This window comes from Phragmites australis, chromosome 9 (assembly GCF_958298935.1).
Source record: "Phragmites australis chromosome 9, lpPhrAust1.1, whole genome shotgun sequence".
Classification (NCBI taxonomy): Eukaryota; Viridiplantae; Streptophyta; class Magnoliopsida; order Poales; family Poaceae; genus Phragmites; species Phragmites australis.
Genome location: NC_084929.1, coordinates 35,267,009 through 35,283,028, shown reverse-complemented (window position 1 = coordinate 35,283,028; position 16,020 = coordinate 35,267,009). Strand labels below are relative to the sequence as shown.

Here is a 16,020-nt window from a genome sequence, read left to right as displayed (position 1 = left end):
TGTTCCCTCACCGCATTTGCTACCATGTCATAGAATCCATCCTAAATGAGCCAATCTAATTCGAATTTGAATAATGGTAGTGTACCATGACTTGATGACGTAGCGGTACTTAGGAGAAGATGGGCATGGTCTCATCTCGATCTATCCAAAGCTTTAACTGATGCTTTAGGATATTTTAAGCATACTTTGTGCTCATCAGTACAAGGTCAAGATTTTTAAAGCTGTGTGTGGATCTTTGTACTTGCCCATATGTATCGGCGATCGGATAGATTAATTTCTCGAAGATCCAATGTTTATATATGACAACATTGAACAGATAAGGTCATCTGTAGTCAAATGATCTATTGCTCTTGTCCTCAGGCTTCCTCATGATGTTAAAGTCTCTCTATTAACATTGGGTTCTCTTCATTATTGTAAACATTGGTCATTTCGGTTAGGAATATAGCTTTGCGTTCATTTTACGCTGGCCCATAGACCGCGTTTAACACCCAAACAAAACCATCATCCTTATTTTTAAAAAGAAATTTTGTATAAAAATCACCTTCTATAATGAACCTAATATGAAATATGGCATTGTTCATACTGAGGATTATCCCACCCAATCTGGCATACGGATCTGCAGATGGAGTGCATCATCGCTTTGCCCGTCCTCCTCGCGGCCTTCGCCACCCTTCTCCTACGCCGGCTCCGCCCCTTCGCTCTTGCAGCCGCTGCGCGCTCCACCACGTTCATGTCCAGCACCGCCGCGCCATGAGCTGGCTGTCGAGGACGCAGTAGACCGACGCGAGCTCGCAGGCGTCGTACAGCGGGCTCCCACAATCCCACGGCGAGGACACCGCTGGCTTCTTGTCCTCCTCGCCTGGTTCCATCTCCATTGCCACGGGATCCTGATCATTACAAGCTGCTTGTTATATCGAGCCAGATTAAGCAGCAAATTTCCAAGATGCGGTTGCATGCGCGCAGTCGTCAATTTGGCACCCTGTTGCACGATCTGATGAATGAATGACAATGCCGAGTGCTAGCTAGCTTTCGATGAATATGACATTGACGAGTTGCCGCTATTAATTGGCTAGATATGGTGGGAAAGCAAAGCAATGCAACGCTCATCTCCACTGGTGTATGCATGCGAAGATGAGATGGGTGTATGTACTATGTATGTATGTTAAAACATGTAATCTAATCGCGCGGATGTAAAGAAATATCTAATTTAGCCAAGCTTAGTTGGTTTCAGTGTGGATGCACGTCTAAATCACTCAAAATTGAGTTTATTTGGACCCCAGCTTGAATGCCTTTTTAAAAAAAAAATAGCTATGCGTCTTAACGACTTGTTATTATAGAGGTTGGAAATTGTACTACATTATCTAGTTACTATATGTGTATAAAAAGACATGCAAATATCTCTAAATGCAATGATGTATGCTATATCTTATTTATGCACAAATGAAATGGATGAGAGACACACTTCTAATGTCCAGTTTTCATTCTATAGAGTTGCAACGAGCTCACAATTCTATGCATGATAGGCTATTGCCGGCATCGTGGCTCGTCCAAAGCATTCACACACCTGGTGAAGGTACCGATCAACATTAATAGATAACTACCAAGAATTTAAAATACTGCCAAAAGCTACTTTACATGTCAAGATCATGCATCATCATTCATTCATCGCATCGACATGCGAAGAACCTCATACACGTTTGCGACTTGGTTAGATGGTGGGCGACAGTAACATGTTTCTACACCCATTATGGCAAGCTGTTAACCGCAGTTGGACGTGATGTCGGACGATGTCTGGACATGGTTCCATATCTTCTTCCTGCAAGCACATCAAATCTGGTCACAATAATCATTTACTGATTAACATCAACATCGCTGATGAACATTTACATTTTCTTTGGAAATGAATATTGATCTCTGGTTGTTCAGGATTTAGATCATCTTCAGCAGCTATATCAAATTTTTATCCTCAAAAATACTATTACAGCATCTTTTATTTTTCCATCTCCAGCAGCTAACTCATTTACTATCTTCTACTCCTCTTTTTCTCTCTCTGAACCCGCTGTCAGCCTCTATAAACAGTGTTGCTACAGTACTGCTACAGTACCCGACGCGTTTTTCTGCCTCCGGACCCACTGCAATCCCTATGAGCAGTGTTTTGCCACAGTACTGCTACAATGTTGATACAGTATACGTGCTGCTACAGTAGTCCGGAAAAGTACGGACCCCTCCCTCTCCGCAATACTGTAGCGTCACTGTTTGGCACTGTAGCACTGGATGAGGTAGCTGCTGAAGTGCAATTTCCAGTGCTACGCTACTCTGCGGAATACTGTAGCACTGGATAGGTGCTGCTGGAGTGGCCTTAGGGCGTGTTTAGATTGTGACCAATATGTGCTAATAAGACAAATTTTGGCCAGTCTGAATAATTTGACCTGCATTTAGTTCCTGATCAAAATTTAGCTGGCTCGGTCAGTCTAGCTACAGTACTACGCACACGGATGATACCACGGGCTAGGAAAACGCTCGCCCGTGAAATTTTGGCTGGCCGAGAACACGTGGCAGCAGCTCAAAGTGTGACATAGATTTTAAAATTATAGTTTAACAAGTTTTAAATTGATATATCTATTATTAAGCCGTATATCTAAATTATCTCAAAGGGTGACATAGATTTTAAAATTATAGATTAACAAGTTTTAAATTGATATATCTATTATTAAACCGTATATCTAAATTACGATCTATTTACACTATTATATTTCTTACAATTAAATCTATAAAATAATCTCCCTTAAATATGTTTCGTAAAAAAATCACGTGTATCCCATATGTCCTACAATCCTGCCCACAGATTAGCTTGACCACCATCTAAACACCATCCTTATTGTCCACAGATTAGCTTGACCACCATCTAATCACGTGTTTTCTTCCTGCCTTACGTATGAAGGACGGCCCAATTTTCGGCTGAAAAAGACCCAAAAGGGCGTAGCTTTGCACTAGGCTCGGCAGGCCTGTCATGACGTTCCGGCCCGTTTGGAACATCATCCCGAGGAGAGCAATAGAGAAACTTTTTATTTTTATATTTCTTAAATCGAAAAATTGTAAAAATATACGTTATAGGTGTAAGATTTTTTAAAATAGATATTTATTTTTGCAATTTTCCAATATAAGAAATATAAAAATAAAAAATTTCAGTAATGGGTGCCTCCTAAAAAAAAGGAGAGCAACGGGAGCCACTCGCGCCCACTGAGCAACCGTCCTCTCCCAACGCCCAAATGCTGCCGACCGCCTGCCGCGCGCCGCCGTACCCGTGCGCGCGGCCTCGGCTGCTCCCCGCAGCGAGCTGTTCGAGCGGCTATGGCATTGGGCTCGTTCGTAGCCCGAGGCGAAGAGCGCCGGTGGTGCGGTGCGGGCTGCTGCCCGTGAACCCGTGGGCGCCGACGATGGATTCCAGAGCGTGGCGTCGCAGCTGTTCCCCTACTTGGGATTCCTCTACTTCACGATCAGGCCCAAGACGGCGCCGGGGCTCACGCTCTTCGGCTTCTACTTCCCCCTCGCCTTCGTCGGCGCCACCAGTACGCGCTACCCCCTCCCCCCCTTTTCCCTACGCTCGTTCCACATGTCACTACGGACCCTTTATTCTGTTGTTGACAACATTGGGGCAAATACATCTTAACGCCGTGACTGCACCTGCACCTGCACCTGCACCTGCACCTGCACCTGGTCATGCAAAAGATTGGATTTCTGTCTGCTGATAGCGGTAGAACACTAGTAAGGGCCTGCTGGAAGAGACTGCTCCAGGAATTAGGATTTGGATCTTAATTCCTTCGTATCCAAACTAGTAACATTGTACTGACAAGCAACTCTTTTGATCACATGATTCATTGTCTGGATAAGTGCACTATTACAAATTGGTGGTTTCACTTTCACACTGTCACTACCTAGATTGTTATTGGATATGGTGGACGTGGAAGATAAAGCATAGGCTTTTATGGTCGGAATTCACAGACGAGATACATGAAAATAGGAGAACAATTATGTGGCTATCAGATCATGTATTTCAAACAAAGGCCGCCGATTAGGCTGTAGTTTTTTTTTTTTTTTTGGGTATATATTAGATAGGCTGTAAGATGATGTAAGTGGAATTATACTTTTAGGTGCGCAAAGACAATGCTTTGTGGAATGGGGTTTAAAAAAAATGTTATAAAGCATTACTGTTGTAGCCGTACATAAGACAAATTGGAAACACACACTCTGACGAGTATGAGGACAATAGCACAAGAATCTTCAGTTTTGTCATTCTTGGATACTAATTGTCGCTTCCTGTACCATCAGTCATTCAAATAGTCGACTAAGTTGGAGAATACTTTGATCATTTGGTGTCCGTTTCTTATTTTATTTTGCATAGTGAAGTGGGAGAACAGAGAGGAAAAATTAGGGTTGTTTGGTTGCCTACGTCACATTGCCAAACTTTTGTGCCGAAAATATGGCAAGCCTCAGATTTTGTAGCTCCAAGATCGGTCACCACACTTCGTCTAATTTTTGCTAGGCAATGAGTCTACGGCAAGTTGGGCCAATGGCTAAGAAAGTGTAGCAGACTTCTAAACCCAACACTTCCGTTTATGTGTTTTTAGAAGTGTTAGGTGAACAAGGAATAAGTCGTCTATTCGGCAAGAAATTTATAAGATACTTATTCAATATCTTTCTAATCGTCGCTCTTGGTCCTACATCCATAATTCTCATGTGTAGCCTTGTTAAGTTCAGTATCTTTTCATTTCTGACTATTTAGATGTATTAACATAAAATTGTGTCTAGACCATTAATTCTTTTCCTGTTGTTTCGTGCAACGGTTTTATCCCTGGAGCAGTACCTGCTGGGATATATGGTAATTGCACCGTAAGCATTCTATGTTCACCAGGTCTGAATCTTTGATTCAATTTTGATTCAGATGGCCTGGGTATAACGGTTTTGACTTCCTCTGGTTGCATATTTCCCAACTGTGAAGTCATGGTTTGCCATGGACAAGGCGAATGCGCCGAATAGCACCCAGCTGTAGCCTGTAGGTAGTAGCAGAATTGCAGAAAAGTTCACGAGAGTCTGAACTCTGAAGCTGATACTAATGCCGAAGTTCAGTACAACTACCGTACGTGCAACATGGCGTTGGAAGCTAATTGGCAGCGAACAGGTCCTGAAACTCCCATTGGAAGGGCTCGGTGGGATTCGGGAAGAACTCTTCGAACTGAGGCTCGAAGTCCATGCCAACCCCGAGCCCGCCTGCTGCGTGGCTTCTCCTAAGCTGGTGCTCCAAGCTCGTCGGTGAGAGGAGCGGGAAGCAGTCGCCACCGTCGGTGCCGACCGGCGTGTAGCCTAACAAGGACATGGAAGGCTCTAGGCCGGCCTGAAGGCCCTCACTTTCCAGCTCAAGCAGCGAGCTCTGCTCCTGGCCGGCATGCCCTGCAGGCTGCAGCGGCTCTGCGCTGGGGTGCGCGGCCTGGACGCAGGTGTGCGCGCCGTGGTACACGACGTCGTAGAGCAGCGGGTCGCCGTCGGCGCGCTGCACCTGCTTGGTCGCGAGGCAGGACTGCGTGTGCCGGTGCGTGCACCTGAAGTAGGCTCTGCAAGCACGTAATCAATCGATCTCACACGTGTCAGTGTCGCTCATTGTACGCCGTCGATTAGTAGTACTAGTCTGAGCAAGTGATTAGTGACGTGTGGGTTGCACGTATGCTGCTGACCTGGGATATTTGGCGCCAAGAATGTCCTTCTGCCCATACTTCCTCCAGCTGAGCCCGTCGTCCAGGGACGCCATGTCCTGCACCGTCGTCACCCGCATCTGCCTCCTCACACAGGGCATCCCTTTCCTGCATCAACGTGTTAAGTGTCAACTCATCTGAATCTCGCATGGCATACTGTGTTGTTCGATGCGTGAAACCGTGCGCATGAGACCCGTCGACTTGCCTCCTCTTGAGCCGGGCGTCCTTGCCGGCATTGCCGCCGCCGGCCGGGTTCTGGGCGCCGTCGCGGCGCGGGCTCCCGTCGGCGGACGGCGGCGAGTCCGGCCCCGGGCAGCCCCATGAACTGGCGATGCGGATGGACCTGTCGACGGAGGACGCCAGCGCCCCGCAGAGCTCCCTCGCGGCCGCCGGCAGGTCCTGGTCCATGCGCGCCTCCAGCTCCCTCACCATGGCGAGCACCTGGGCCAGCTCCGAGGCCAGCTCGCGCTTCTCGCCTCCGCGGCACACGTCCGTGCTCTCCATGTCCTCACCTGCTCGGCTGCCTTAGCTCCTCCTCCAAACAGTTGCCAGCGTGTGAGCTTGGTGAGTGCGGTAGTGACAGGGGAGGAGGGTACTTATAGAGTTGGAAAAGGGGCGTGCCACTGTTACAGGCTGGGAATACGGATCCTTTGAAGTTGGACTGGACTGAAGAAAAGTTTGAGACTATGGAGAGAGTATCATTACCATTTTGCATGGTTCCAAACCTTTGGACCGGTCTTTTGGTCCTGCCTTTCCCCACTATGGTGTTATGTGCGTGGTCATTGACTCATTCATTAACCTACGCATTCATTAATTTGGGTTATATGACATTGCTAAAATTTATAATTTCTTGATATGTCATCGTGTGTCTATAACATATGGATTTATCCTAGTTATTGACATATGGGGACTAATAGCATATCAGGAATTTAGATTTTAGCCAGTGAAATGTAAGAAATTATTCTTATTAGTTGCCCTCTGATTATTGGTGCACAGTGATAGTTGCGCATGATTTTTCCTTGAAGATTCGTCAACGAGCCTGTGGCCTATGTGGGTTGGGCCTCTTTACATGTCATTGAATATTTTTTACGTTAAAATATAGTCAAGTGACATCTTATTTTATAGATTTAACTGCAAAGAGTTTAATGTTACGATCATATTTCAAATAGGATATATTCCCTCTGGTTGTAAATGTAGATCGTTTTAGACTCTTCAACTATTCTCTAAATATAAGTTATTCTCAAACTTCTATATATTTTTTTCTCTCTTGTTCCCATCTTACCCTTGTTTAATAAATACTACCACTCTCACAAATTAATGAGTTATCTTTTTCAATGTAGAATAAATGAAAGATAACAAGATCGTTTAATCTATTTTTTTAATCCTTATGCATAAGTCTAAAACGACCTATATTTATAATCGGAGGAGTATGATTTTAAAAATACTGTTGTCTAAAGATCGCTAATCCACAAATTTTGGACTCCATGCACCCTCACGTCGAAGTTACCGTGACATCGTTATTTACGTGTAGGCCGTGGCCATCTAGCAAGTAATGGAACGGCCAGGCGCCTTTAGAACTTTCAATGGCACCAATGGCTTGGCTTGGAACGAGTAGAGCTAAGAAACACTGCTGCGACCGACTCGAGTCCTGACCACTGAGCAGTAGCCCGGATTAATTGGGAGATGTCCTCCATTGGCTGATCGAGTCAAGCCTTCGAGAAGGAGCCCTTCAAAATTCACACCTTTCGTCCTGCCGCTCTTCTTCAGTGCCCAGCTAAGTTGGTAGTGGCCAAGCTTTCCCTTGTTTTACTAGTCTAGGGCAGATAGTACTGTGCTGAAGGCTGACTCAATTCCTCCACGTCATTCGTGAGCTATCGGAACTGGATTTCATTGCGTCAGGTGGTCTTATACGTACAAAGTGTGTGTTATGAATAGACATTTTTTTACCATGTTACCTAGAGTAGTAACTATTAGGAAGGAGTATCTTCTCAATAGATATGTTTTTTATCATATTTTTTTGTCATGTATAAATATATAAACATTCCATGAATCAATACAAGAATTTCATTCTCTCTATTTTCTATCATTGCTTTTATTTCTATTGCAATACATTATCAGCCACACTTGTTGTCCACTAAGAAATCGTAACAACAGAAGAACAGAGGCACGAAGGCCTTCATCATCCAGGCAACGACGCTAATCGATCAGCCACATCGCTGAAGAAAGAATAGCAGGACAGGGGTTGCCAGCGATGCATCCAGCGGAGACAAGCACTCAAAGCGACTGCCCCAAGGTCCTCGACCGAAAGCACCCTTCAACGACGAACACATAGTGTCACCAGCATCTCATGGCCAATCCACTACGTCGAAGGCATCGGGACCAGACCAGGAGCACATCGCATCGACGTCGCACGCAGGGATGAACATCGCCATTGATTCGTCAACTCCAACAGTTCTCCGATGCATCTAGCAGAAGGAAAATCACTCACAAAAGGTACGCATCAAGAAACTGATGATCTTACCTCTAGTGTCTCTTTGGGAGTACGGCTTCCCGCTCTTTGGCGATGGCCAGAGGCCAACGATGCATACATCGGTCGGCGCTCGCTCTCCTCCCGATGGCACAGCGCACTGTCGGCCCTCGGTCGACGCACTCGATCCCATGGCATCGCTCCACACTCCGCCCAGATGGCAGACCTCCCCGAGCGGCGGTCGTTGGGCCACTAGGTGACGGTGACCCTCGGCTGCCGCCCACCCTCCCACTGTTGCCACCAGGCGACGACGGCCTTTTCGTGGGCAGCCTACCAGGACAGCCACACCGGCAGCGGCAGCCGGACTCTCCAAGGCGACGATGGCCTTAGGCCGGTGTCCGCCCTCCCGCAACTACCACCTGAATGGCGCCTCCCCTCGGTGGCGCCCGATCCATGGCCCGGTGGCATTTCGAGACTCCACACCTGTGCTCCCCTTGTTAATCCCCATTGCCGACCAGGTCATCTTCGTAGGACTTCCTTAAGGTCCCGTACTGGCGTCTTCCGCCGTTGATCCACCTCCGCCATACCGCTGACCGGCCCCTTTATACCCATACGACGATCGCAGTGGCAAAAATTGGCAACCGACCCTAGGCTGGCTCCACCTCGAAGGTGGAGGAAAGGGGGACAGGTGAGAGGTCCACGGTCGGCACAACACAGCCGGTGCAAAGATGCACAGTCGGCCGGCACAACGTGCCTAGTGGCAGTGGCTCCAAGGAGTCCTGGCGGGGGAGTGGGGAACCTAACCATCGGCCCTAGCCCCTTTATACCCACACGCGTCCGCTCTCACCTGGGCCACTGAAAGGCCGAGAAGGCCGACCGAGGTTATCTCGACCCATAGCGCCAGCACACACATGCCTTAGGCCATTTTGTAGAATACCCCTCAGGTTTCTAGCATATTGCAAGATGGTCCAACTGCAAGTATTGTGTATTAAGTATTTTTCATGTTTAGGCTATTGGTGTTTTTAGTAATTGCATATTGTGTTATTTACTGATATAAAATTGTATTTCAAACCCTATTTTTCTAAAAAACTGTAATATTGAATGTGTTTGCTATTAAACATTCCCTATAACATGCAATTGAATTAATGGCCATGTTAATTTTGCAATTGAGAATTTTCTTACAGAATTACATATTAATTCACCTTAATTAAGCCAAAAGAGTTTTTATACCCAAAAGGGCTTAATTCAAGCAGAATTAAAATGCAAAATTAAGTGACTACCTCAACTAATATTCGTATAACACAAGGTCGTGTATGTTATGAAATCTATTGCAATATTTACATATTATGCTCATAACAGTGAATTACTCACGCCACTACTGTGCGGTCTACATCATTTTTTGGTGACTAATGCCAAAGTGTTAAACCATTGCTATGCGGTCTACACCATTTTCGGTGACAACCATCAAAGGGTTAAATCAGTACATTTGAGGTCTACATTATTTTGGCGATTATCTTCTATGTGATTACCTCCATTTAATATTTGCGAAACACAAGGTAATGGAATAGCATCTACTGCATATTTATAGATTATACACCATTACTGTGAGGTCTACATTTGTCATCTTGACTTAATGACTACATCCAACATGTTCTTCTAAATATTCTACTTACCATAACACAAGGTAATAGGAACATAGACGTCTACTGACAAATGTCAGATTATGTCTCATTCTACTGCAAGATCTACACCACATTTGGTGATTATCTTCAACGTGTTAGCTACATAATTTGAGATCTACACTATGTAATTCAAGTCTCAACTTAACTTTAAAAATTTTACATCATTATTACAACATTACTATGATGATTTTTAATTTACCTACAGTAAATTAATCAAATCTATGGTTCAAAATCCATGTACGATACAATGACTGTCAAAGAGTTCGATGAACTCGTACTTGATAGTCACAATTATCCAACATAGGCAATAGACGTCAAAGTCAGTCTTGTATCCCGTGAAATAGTAGTGGCACTCCAACCTCCCCAAGAGGGAAATATATCACTATTAGATCATGTTAAATATGGTGCATTATACATAATAAGACATCATATCCATCCGGATCCCAAATCTGAGTATCTGATAGAAGAAAATCTGAGCACTATATGGATAGCTCTTAAAACCAGATATGAACAGCAGAATGCAGTCATTCTGCCTTATGCAAGGCATAAATAGACACATCTCCAATATCAAGACTTTATGTTTGTCGAAGATTACAATCATGTTGTTCATAAAATCTACTCAAAACTATGTTTTTGCGAACAAAGAACCTACAAATATGGAAAAGATAGAGAAAACTTTATCTTCTATGTTTTCCGCTGATAGGATCTTACACCAACAATACCGTGCAATAGAATATCAAGCTTATTCTGACTTGATACCTATATTACTTCAGATAAAAAGCATGATGAACTACTTCTAAGGAATCATCTATTAAATGACATCAAAAGAACTTAAATGGTAAATGCAAACACAACAAAAAGTAGAAGCCACATGCACCGGAGTAGGAGAAAGGCATTTCCAAATTTGACAAATCTAATATTTGTCACAAGTGCGAATGCTGCAAGCACTCCACTTAGAAATACCGTAACCCAAGACATTTAGTTAATCTGTATTTACAATCTGTAGGACATAACAGACTTGCTCAAGGACAAAGATTTGAATCCCACTTCAATCTTCAAACAGACTCCACCAAAAAGTCTAGTTGTTCACAACATGTTCCACAAGAACCTAGTAACAACCAGACTCTTCTGTAGCCAGAAGATCCTATAAGCACAGAAAACATGTTTATCGAATTTGCTTCGCGTGACATGTTTGGAGACCTTTTCTAGTCTTTCAATTCCTTAGATACCATGTTATCTACGCCCTATTAAATGTTATAATACAATATTGTATCAGCACAATGATACTAAATAAAGTATGTATGTATTCTATATATCTGATAAAGAATTTCATATCAAATTCTTCAATTTTATATATGGATTTCTACGAGAGTCAATCCGATGGAGGAAACGTGTCATGTGGACAGTTATACCACAAATTTTATACTTAGGGAAACCAAAATATTTCCAAACTGTTACTAAGAGATAAAGAAATATTTTGATAATCATTGAACACGATGTAGTGATTATTGGCTCTGATCGTACCATAATTACTCTCCCAATAGGTATAGAAGTCATAATCGTTGATACTCTATTTTATCCCGATTCAACTCGTATCTTACTAAGATATAGAGATATCCGTCAGAATGGTTTACATATCAAAACCCATGATGACAACAAAAGAAGAATTTCTTATCTTAATCAACGGATATGGTAAGCTTACATATATACCATATGGATTGTACTATACATACATTAAACCCATACCATATATTACATATAAAATATTTTTTCTATCTTGATCAAATCAAGACTTGGCATGATTGCCTTGGTCACTCTATCTTAGAGATGATGAGAAAAATTATTAACAATTCTATTGGTCAAAATATTCTAAAAATCTTCATATTTGTGTGCACCGTATGTGTCACAATGAATTTAATTTTAAGACCCTTTTATGTTAAATTTCAAAATGTGCCACCCAATTTCTTGAATACCTTCAAGAACATATATGTAGCTCTATTCAGCAATATTATGTACCATCTAGATACTCTACAATGCTGATTGATGCATATACAAATTAGTCCCGAATATGTCCCTTATACATAAGGAACCACACTTATGTCAAACTCAATGCTCAGATACTCAAAATTAGAGCAAATTATCCTGGACACAGATTAAATACATTCACATGGACAATGTCTTTCTTTAACATGCATGCAATTATTGTTTGGCTTTGGACACTACTACATTAAGTACCATATGTTCACATCCACAATGGTCTAGATGAATATCTCATCAAGAGAACCAATTCATTTGCATGACTGATCATAAAATTACAATTTACCAACATCTTATTGATGACATGCAGTTTTACACATCACATCATTAAACCAAATTCATCCAACTATAGTCATACGGCTCCCTCCGTTGCAGTTAGTACGTGAAAGTTTGGCCTCAGCCAAGTATTTTTCATCTGTGAATCGGTTACATTATGCACGTACTGATATCACCATCATATAACATACGTAAAAGGGGATTGGGAATTAATATGAGGTATAATTATCCGTCAAACATATAATACCTCGAGTCCCTCACAAGAGACATATCCATTGCCCGTATGCTCATAACATTTTGAGGATAATTTCCAAAATTAGAGAGATATTAATACCACAAAGAATATCAGGAATCATAAGAGACCGTCATACAAGTTCACATTCAGTCTTTATATCCATGTACTTGATATCTGAATCCTTATTCAGAATATCTTGCATTTGTAACATATTGCAAACAACCTGCCAAGATGCATTTACTGACAATAATGGCGTCACAAAATCCTATATTCCTAATAGAAATGTGCCAAAAAGAGTGGAGGTACCAAACAAAATCACTCAACTCCCAAATCAAAATAAGAGGGGGAGAAGTACAGTTACAAAGGATAAAGCTACTTGCAAGCTACCGCGGAAGCAAAGGAATCCCTCCTATACAATAGTAAATGCAAATCAACATCAAGTTAACAGATACCTTATGGATATTCACTATCCAAACGCCTATAGATATTCAGCATCCAAATGCCCAGCACAATTGTATACACAAATTCAGACGCTGGGTTATAGGGACACCCTAACTCCATTGTTTTAGGAAATACATGGAGTGAAATGGGATAATATTTTCACAAACTATATTGATTACATAGAATCAATCAATACCAAAGACTACAAATTGTCGACAAATATTTCTTCTCAAAAATTGCAAAAGATTTTTAATTGGATCTAAGCCAAAGTCCATGGTTATGGCAGGGTGCCTCAAGCACTCAGACTAGATCAAATAGAAGGAAACAATTGAGGTAGAATTGCACTCATTTACAAAAATAGAGGTATTCATAAAAGTAATACCTACACCTCCAATATCTTTCCTACGGAAGCAAAATAGATTTTTATTCCAAAAGATGGTGAAATAGCGAGGCTAGTAGCAAAACAGTTCACACAGAGACCCGACATCAATTATGATGCTACATACCCCATGGTATGTGTGAAAATTATGTTTTCATATTCAATATTTTTTGCAGATCAAATGAATTGGATAGATTCGAACATATAAGTCCCTAATGGGCTTCATATTCTGAATCTTAATACAATCACAATATATATTGTGTACAGCTTAAAGTCACTCTATGACTTCAAGCAGTTAAGTTGATTGTGGTATAACTGACTAAATGACTTCCTTCCACATAATGGTTACTCCAACTACAACGATTGCATATGTGTGTTCATAATGAAATCCCAATTGAACTTTGTATCATCTCTAAACCACACACGATAAAATATGTAATCATCTTAAAAAGAAATTTGAGATGAATGATTTGGGTAAAACCAAATTTTGCTTAAGTCTACAACTTTTATATATATCAGTCCACCAATATCCAATAATCATATCTATCAAAATACTTATGATCATTCAATCCATAAACATTAATCAAGATCCATTCATACATTAAGTTGATAATGAAAAGATATTAAACATAAAGTTCTATATCTTAGTGCTATCAAAGCGCTCATGTATCTTGCAAATAGCAACATGCCTGATATTGCATTTGTAGATAACTTGCTAGCTTAAATAGCGCAGCTCTAACAACGTCATTAGGCGGGAGTCAAAGAAGATATCCACAAATATCTTTATGGCACTAAAGATCTAGGTTTTTCTATCAGAAAGATCAAGATATAACAATAGTGAGATATCTAGATTCTGGCTATATAATTGATCCCCATAACACCTGACCACAGAATAATTTTATGGTGATATAACATTTTCATAGGAGTTATCAAAACAGATTCTAGTGGCTACTTTCACCTATCATTCTAAAACATTACATACATGTCTATGATTTCGTAGAATGATCAATCACATAAAATCTTGTGGTATTGGTTACATTGAATCATCAACCATTATCTATAAAAATAATTCGGTATGCATTACTCAAATGCAAACAAGTTATATAAAGAGCAATATAACCAAGCACATTGCCCCTAAAATATTCTATCATCATAATAGAGAGATAAAAATCTTGCAAACTAAATCGTGTGATAATCTCATATACCTATTCACTAAGTCCTTACCAACTTTCGTATTCCAAAAATATATTAACGGAATTAGTATGTGACGACTATGAGATTTGCAAGGTTCGCGGGGAGTTTATCCATAAATAATAATATGTTCATAATTATATTACACTCTTTTCCTTTATGAGTTTTTCCTATACGGTTTCTCATACAAGGTTTTCAGTGAGACAATATCTACACAAGATCATATGTCATATCTCTTATTTTTCCTTTCAAAGTTTTTAAAGAAGGTATCAAAAACATATATATTGTTCTCTAAACTCGTTTACAAATTTTTTTCCTTTTAAAGGTTTTCTCATATGAGTTTACAAATAGACAATAATCAATATATCATGTACTATTTTCTCCTTATTTTCCCACTAAATTTTAAAGGAGTTTTAACAGCATATCACTATTATTCCTCCTATTTTTTCAAGAGATTTTCAAATGTTTTAATATGATCCATAGATCATAACTATTGTTCTCTAAGCTCACCAATGAGTTTTTCCTATTTAGATTTCTCACATGAGCTTACAATGAGACAATAACTAATATATGTCATATCATTTTCTTCTTACATTTTCACAATCAGTTTTAAAAAAGTTTTAATAGCATATCAACATATTATTTTCTCCTCATATTTTTCACAGGGTTTTAAAAGACTTTTCAACAAGTAGTTTACAACTGGAATAATTGATCAAGAGGAAGTGTTATGAATAGACACATTTTTGGTGTAATCATGTGATCAATTACCAAGAGTAATGTATATTGGAAAATAGTATCTTGCCAATAAATATATCTTTTTATTATGTCCTTTTGTCATATATAAATATATAAACATCCTATGAATCAATACAAGAATTTTATTCTCAACTTACTTTCTACGGCTACTTTCATTTGTACTGCAATAGTGTGATCTCCAAAAGATCTCCAAAAGGAAAGGGAGCCGTAAAGTCGCGAGCACTCTGGACAGCTATTGATTTCCTTGTATGGCTACTTTCATTTCCATTGCAATAGTATGATCCCCAAAAGAAAAAGAGCTGTAAAGCCGCGAGCACTTTGGACATCTATTGATTTCCTTTCTGTATCCATCCAGGAGTTGCAATGGGCACGATTCCTCTGCTCCAAGTCCAAGCTTTCTTCTTTTTTGAGCTGCAAAAGGAAAAAAGAAGAAGAAAAAAATTTCCTTGTTGACCAGCACTTTTCTCACATCGTCATCAACGAGTGGCTGCTGCAGAAGATTCCCAGACGCCATCTGATCTCCACACAGTCCATATTGTCGAACGGTTCACCATTGTTTAGGCACATATGGACAGAAACGTACGAATGCAGCCACTCGGTTTGTAGGTAGGTACGTGCACGTTCCTTCCTTGGTAATTCCTCCGTTTCCAATCCAAACCCAGAGGGTCGTTCCTTGTTCCTTCCTGGCTTCCATATCTATCAATTCTACTGTGCTGGATCGGCCGCTTTTTTTGAACAGGGAAAGACAAGGCAAGGCAAGTTCAGGCTCGATCTTTTGCTTCGGCTTGGAGGCTCTCACGGGGCGCAGC

General features: G+C 41.1%; 1 protein-coding gene and 1 pseudogene across 1 annotated transcript; one reads left to right on the top strand and one right to left on the bottom strand.

The window, feature by feature from the left end:
• Window positions 1-3,229: 3,229 nt before the first annotated feature.
• LOC133929452 (uncharacterized) lies at window positions 3,230-15,770 on the top strand (annotated as a pseudogene).
• On the bottom strand, window positions 4,876-6,622 carry LOC133929450 (transcription factor WRKY19-like). Its single transcript, XM_062376206.1, has 3 exons — window positions 5,953-6,622; window positions 5,730-5,855; window positions 4,876-5,609 (listed from the first exon to the last, which is right to left on the bottom strand). Exons 1-3 carry the CDS (start codon window positions 6,249-6,251, stop codon window positions 5,162-5,164), a joined length of 873 nt encoding a protein of 290 aa, XP_062232190.1. The 5' UTR covers window positions 6,252-6,622; the 3' UTR covers window positions 4,876-5,161.
• Window positions 15,771-16,020: the final 250 nt, after the last annotated feature.

Coding starts and splice junctions, on each gene's coding strand:
- LOC133929450 (XM_062376206.1), bottom strand. CDS start 6,251: ATGGAGAGCACGGACGTGTGCCGCGGAGGCGAGAAGCGCGAGCTGGCC. Junction 5,856..5,952: donor GACGCCCGGCTCAAGAGGAG/GCAAGTCGACGG, acceptor ACGTTGATGCAG/GAAAGGGATGCCCTGTGTGA. Junction 5,610..5,729: donor CTTGGCGCCAAATATCCCAG/GTCAGCAGCATA, acceptor ACGTGCTTGCAG/AGCCTACTTCAGGTGCACGC.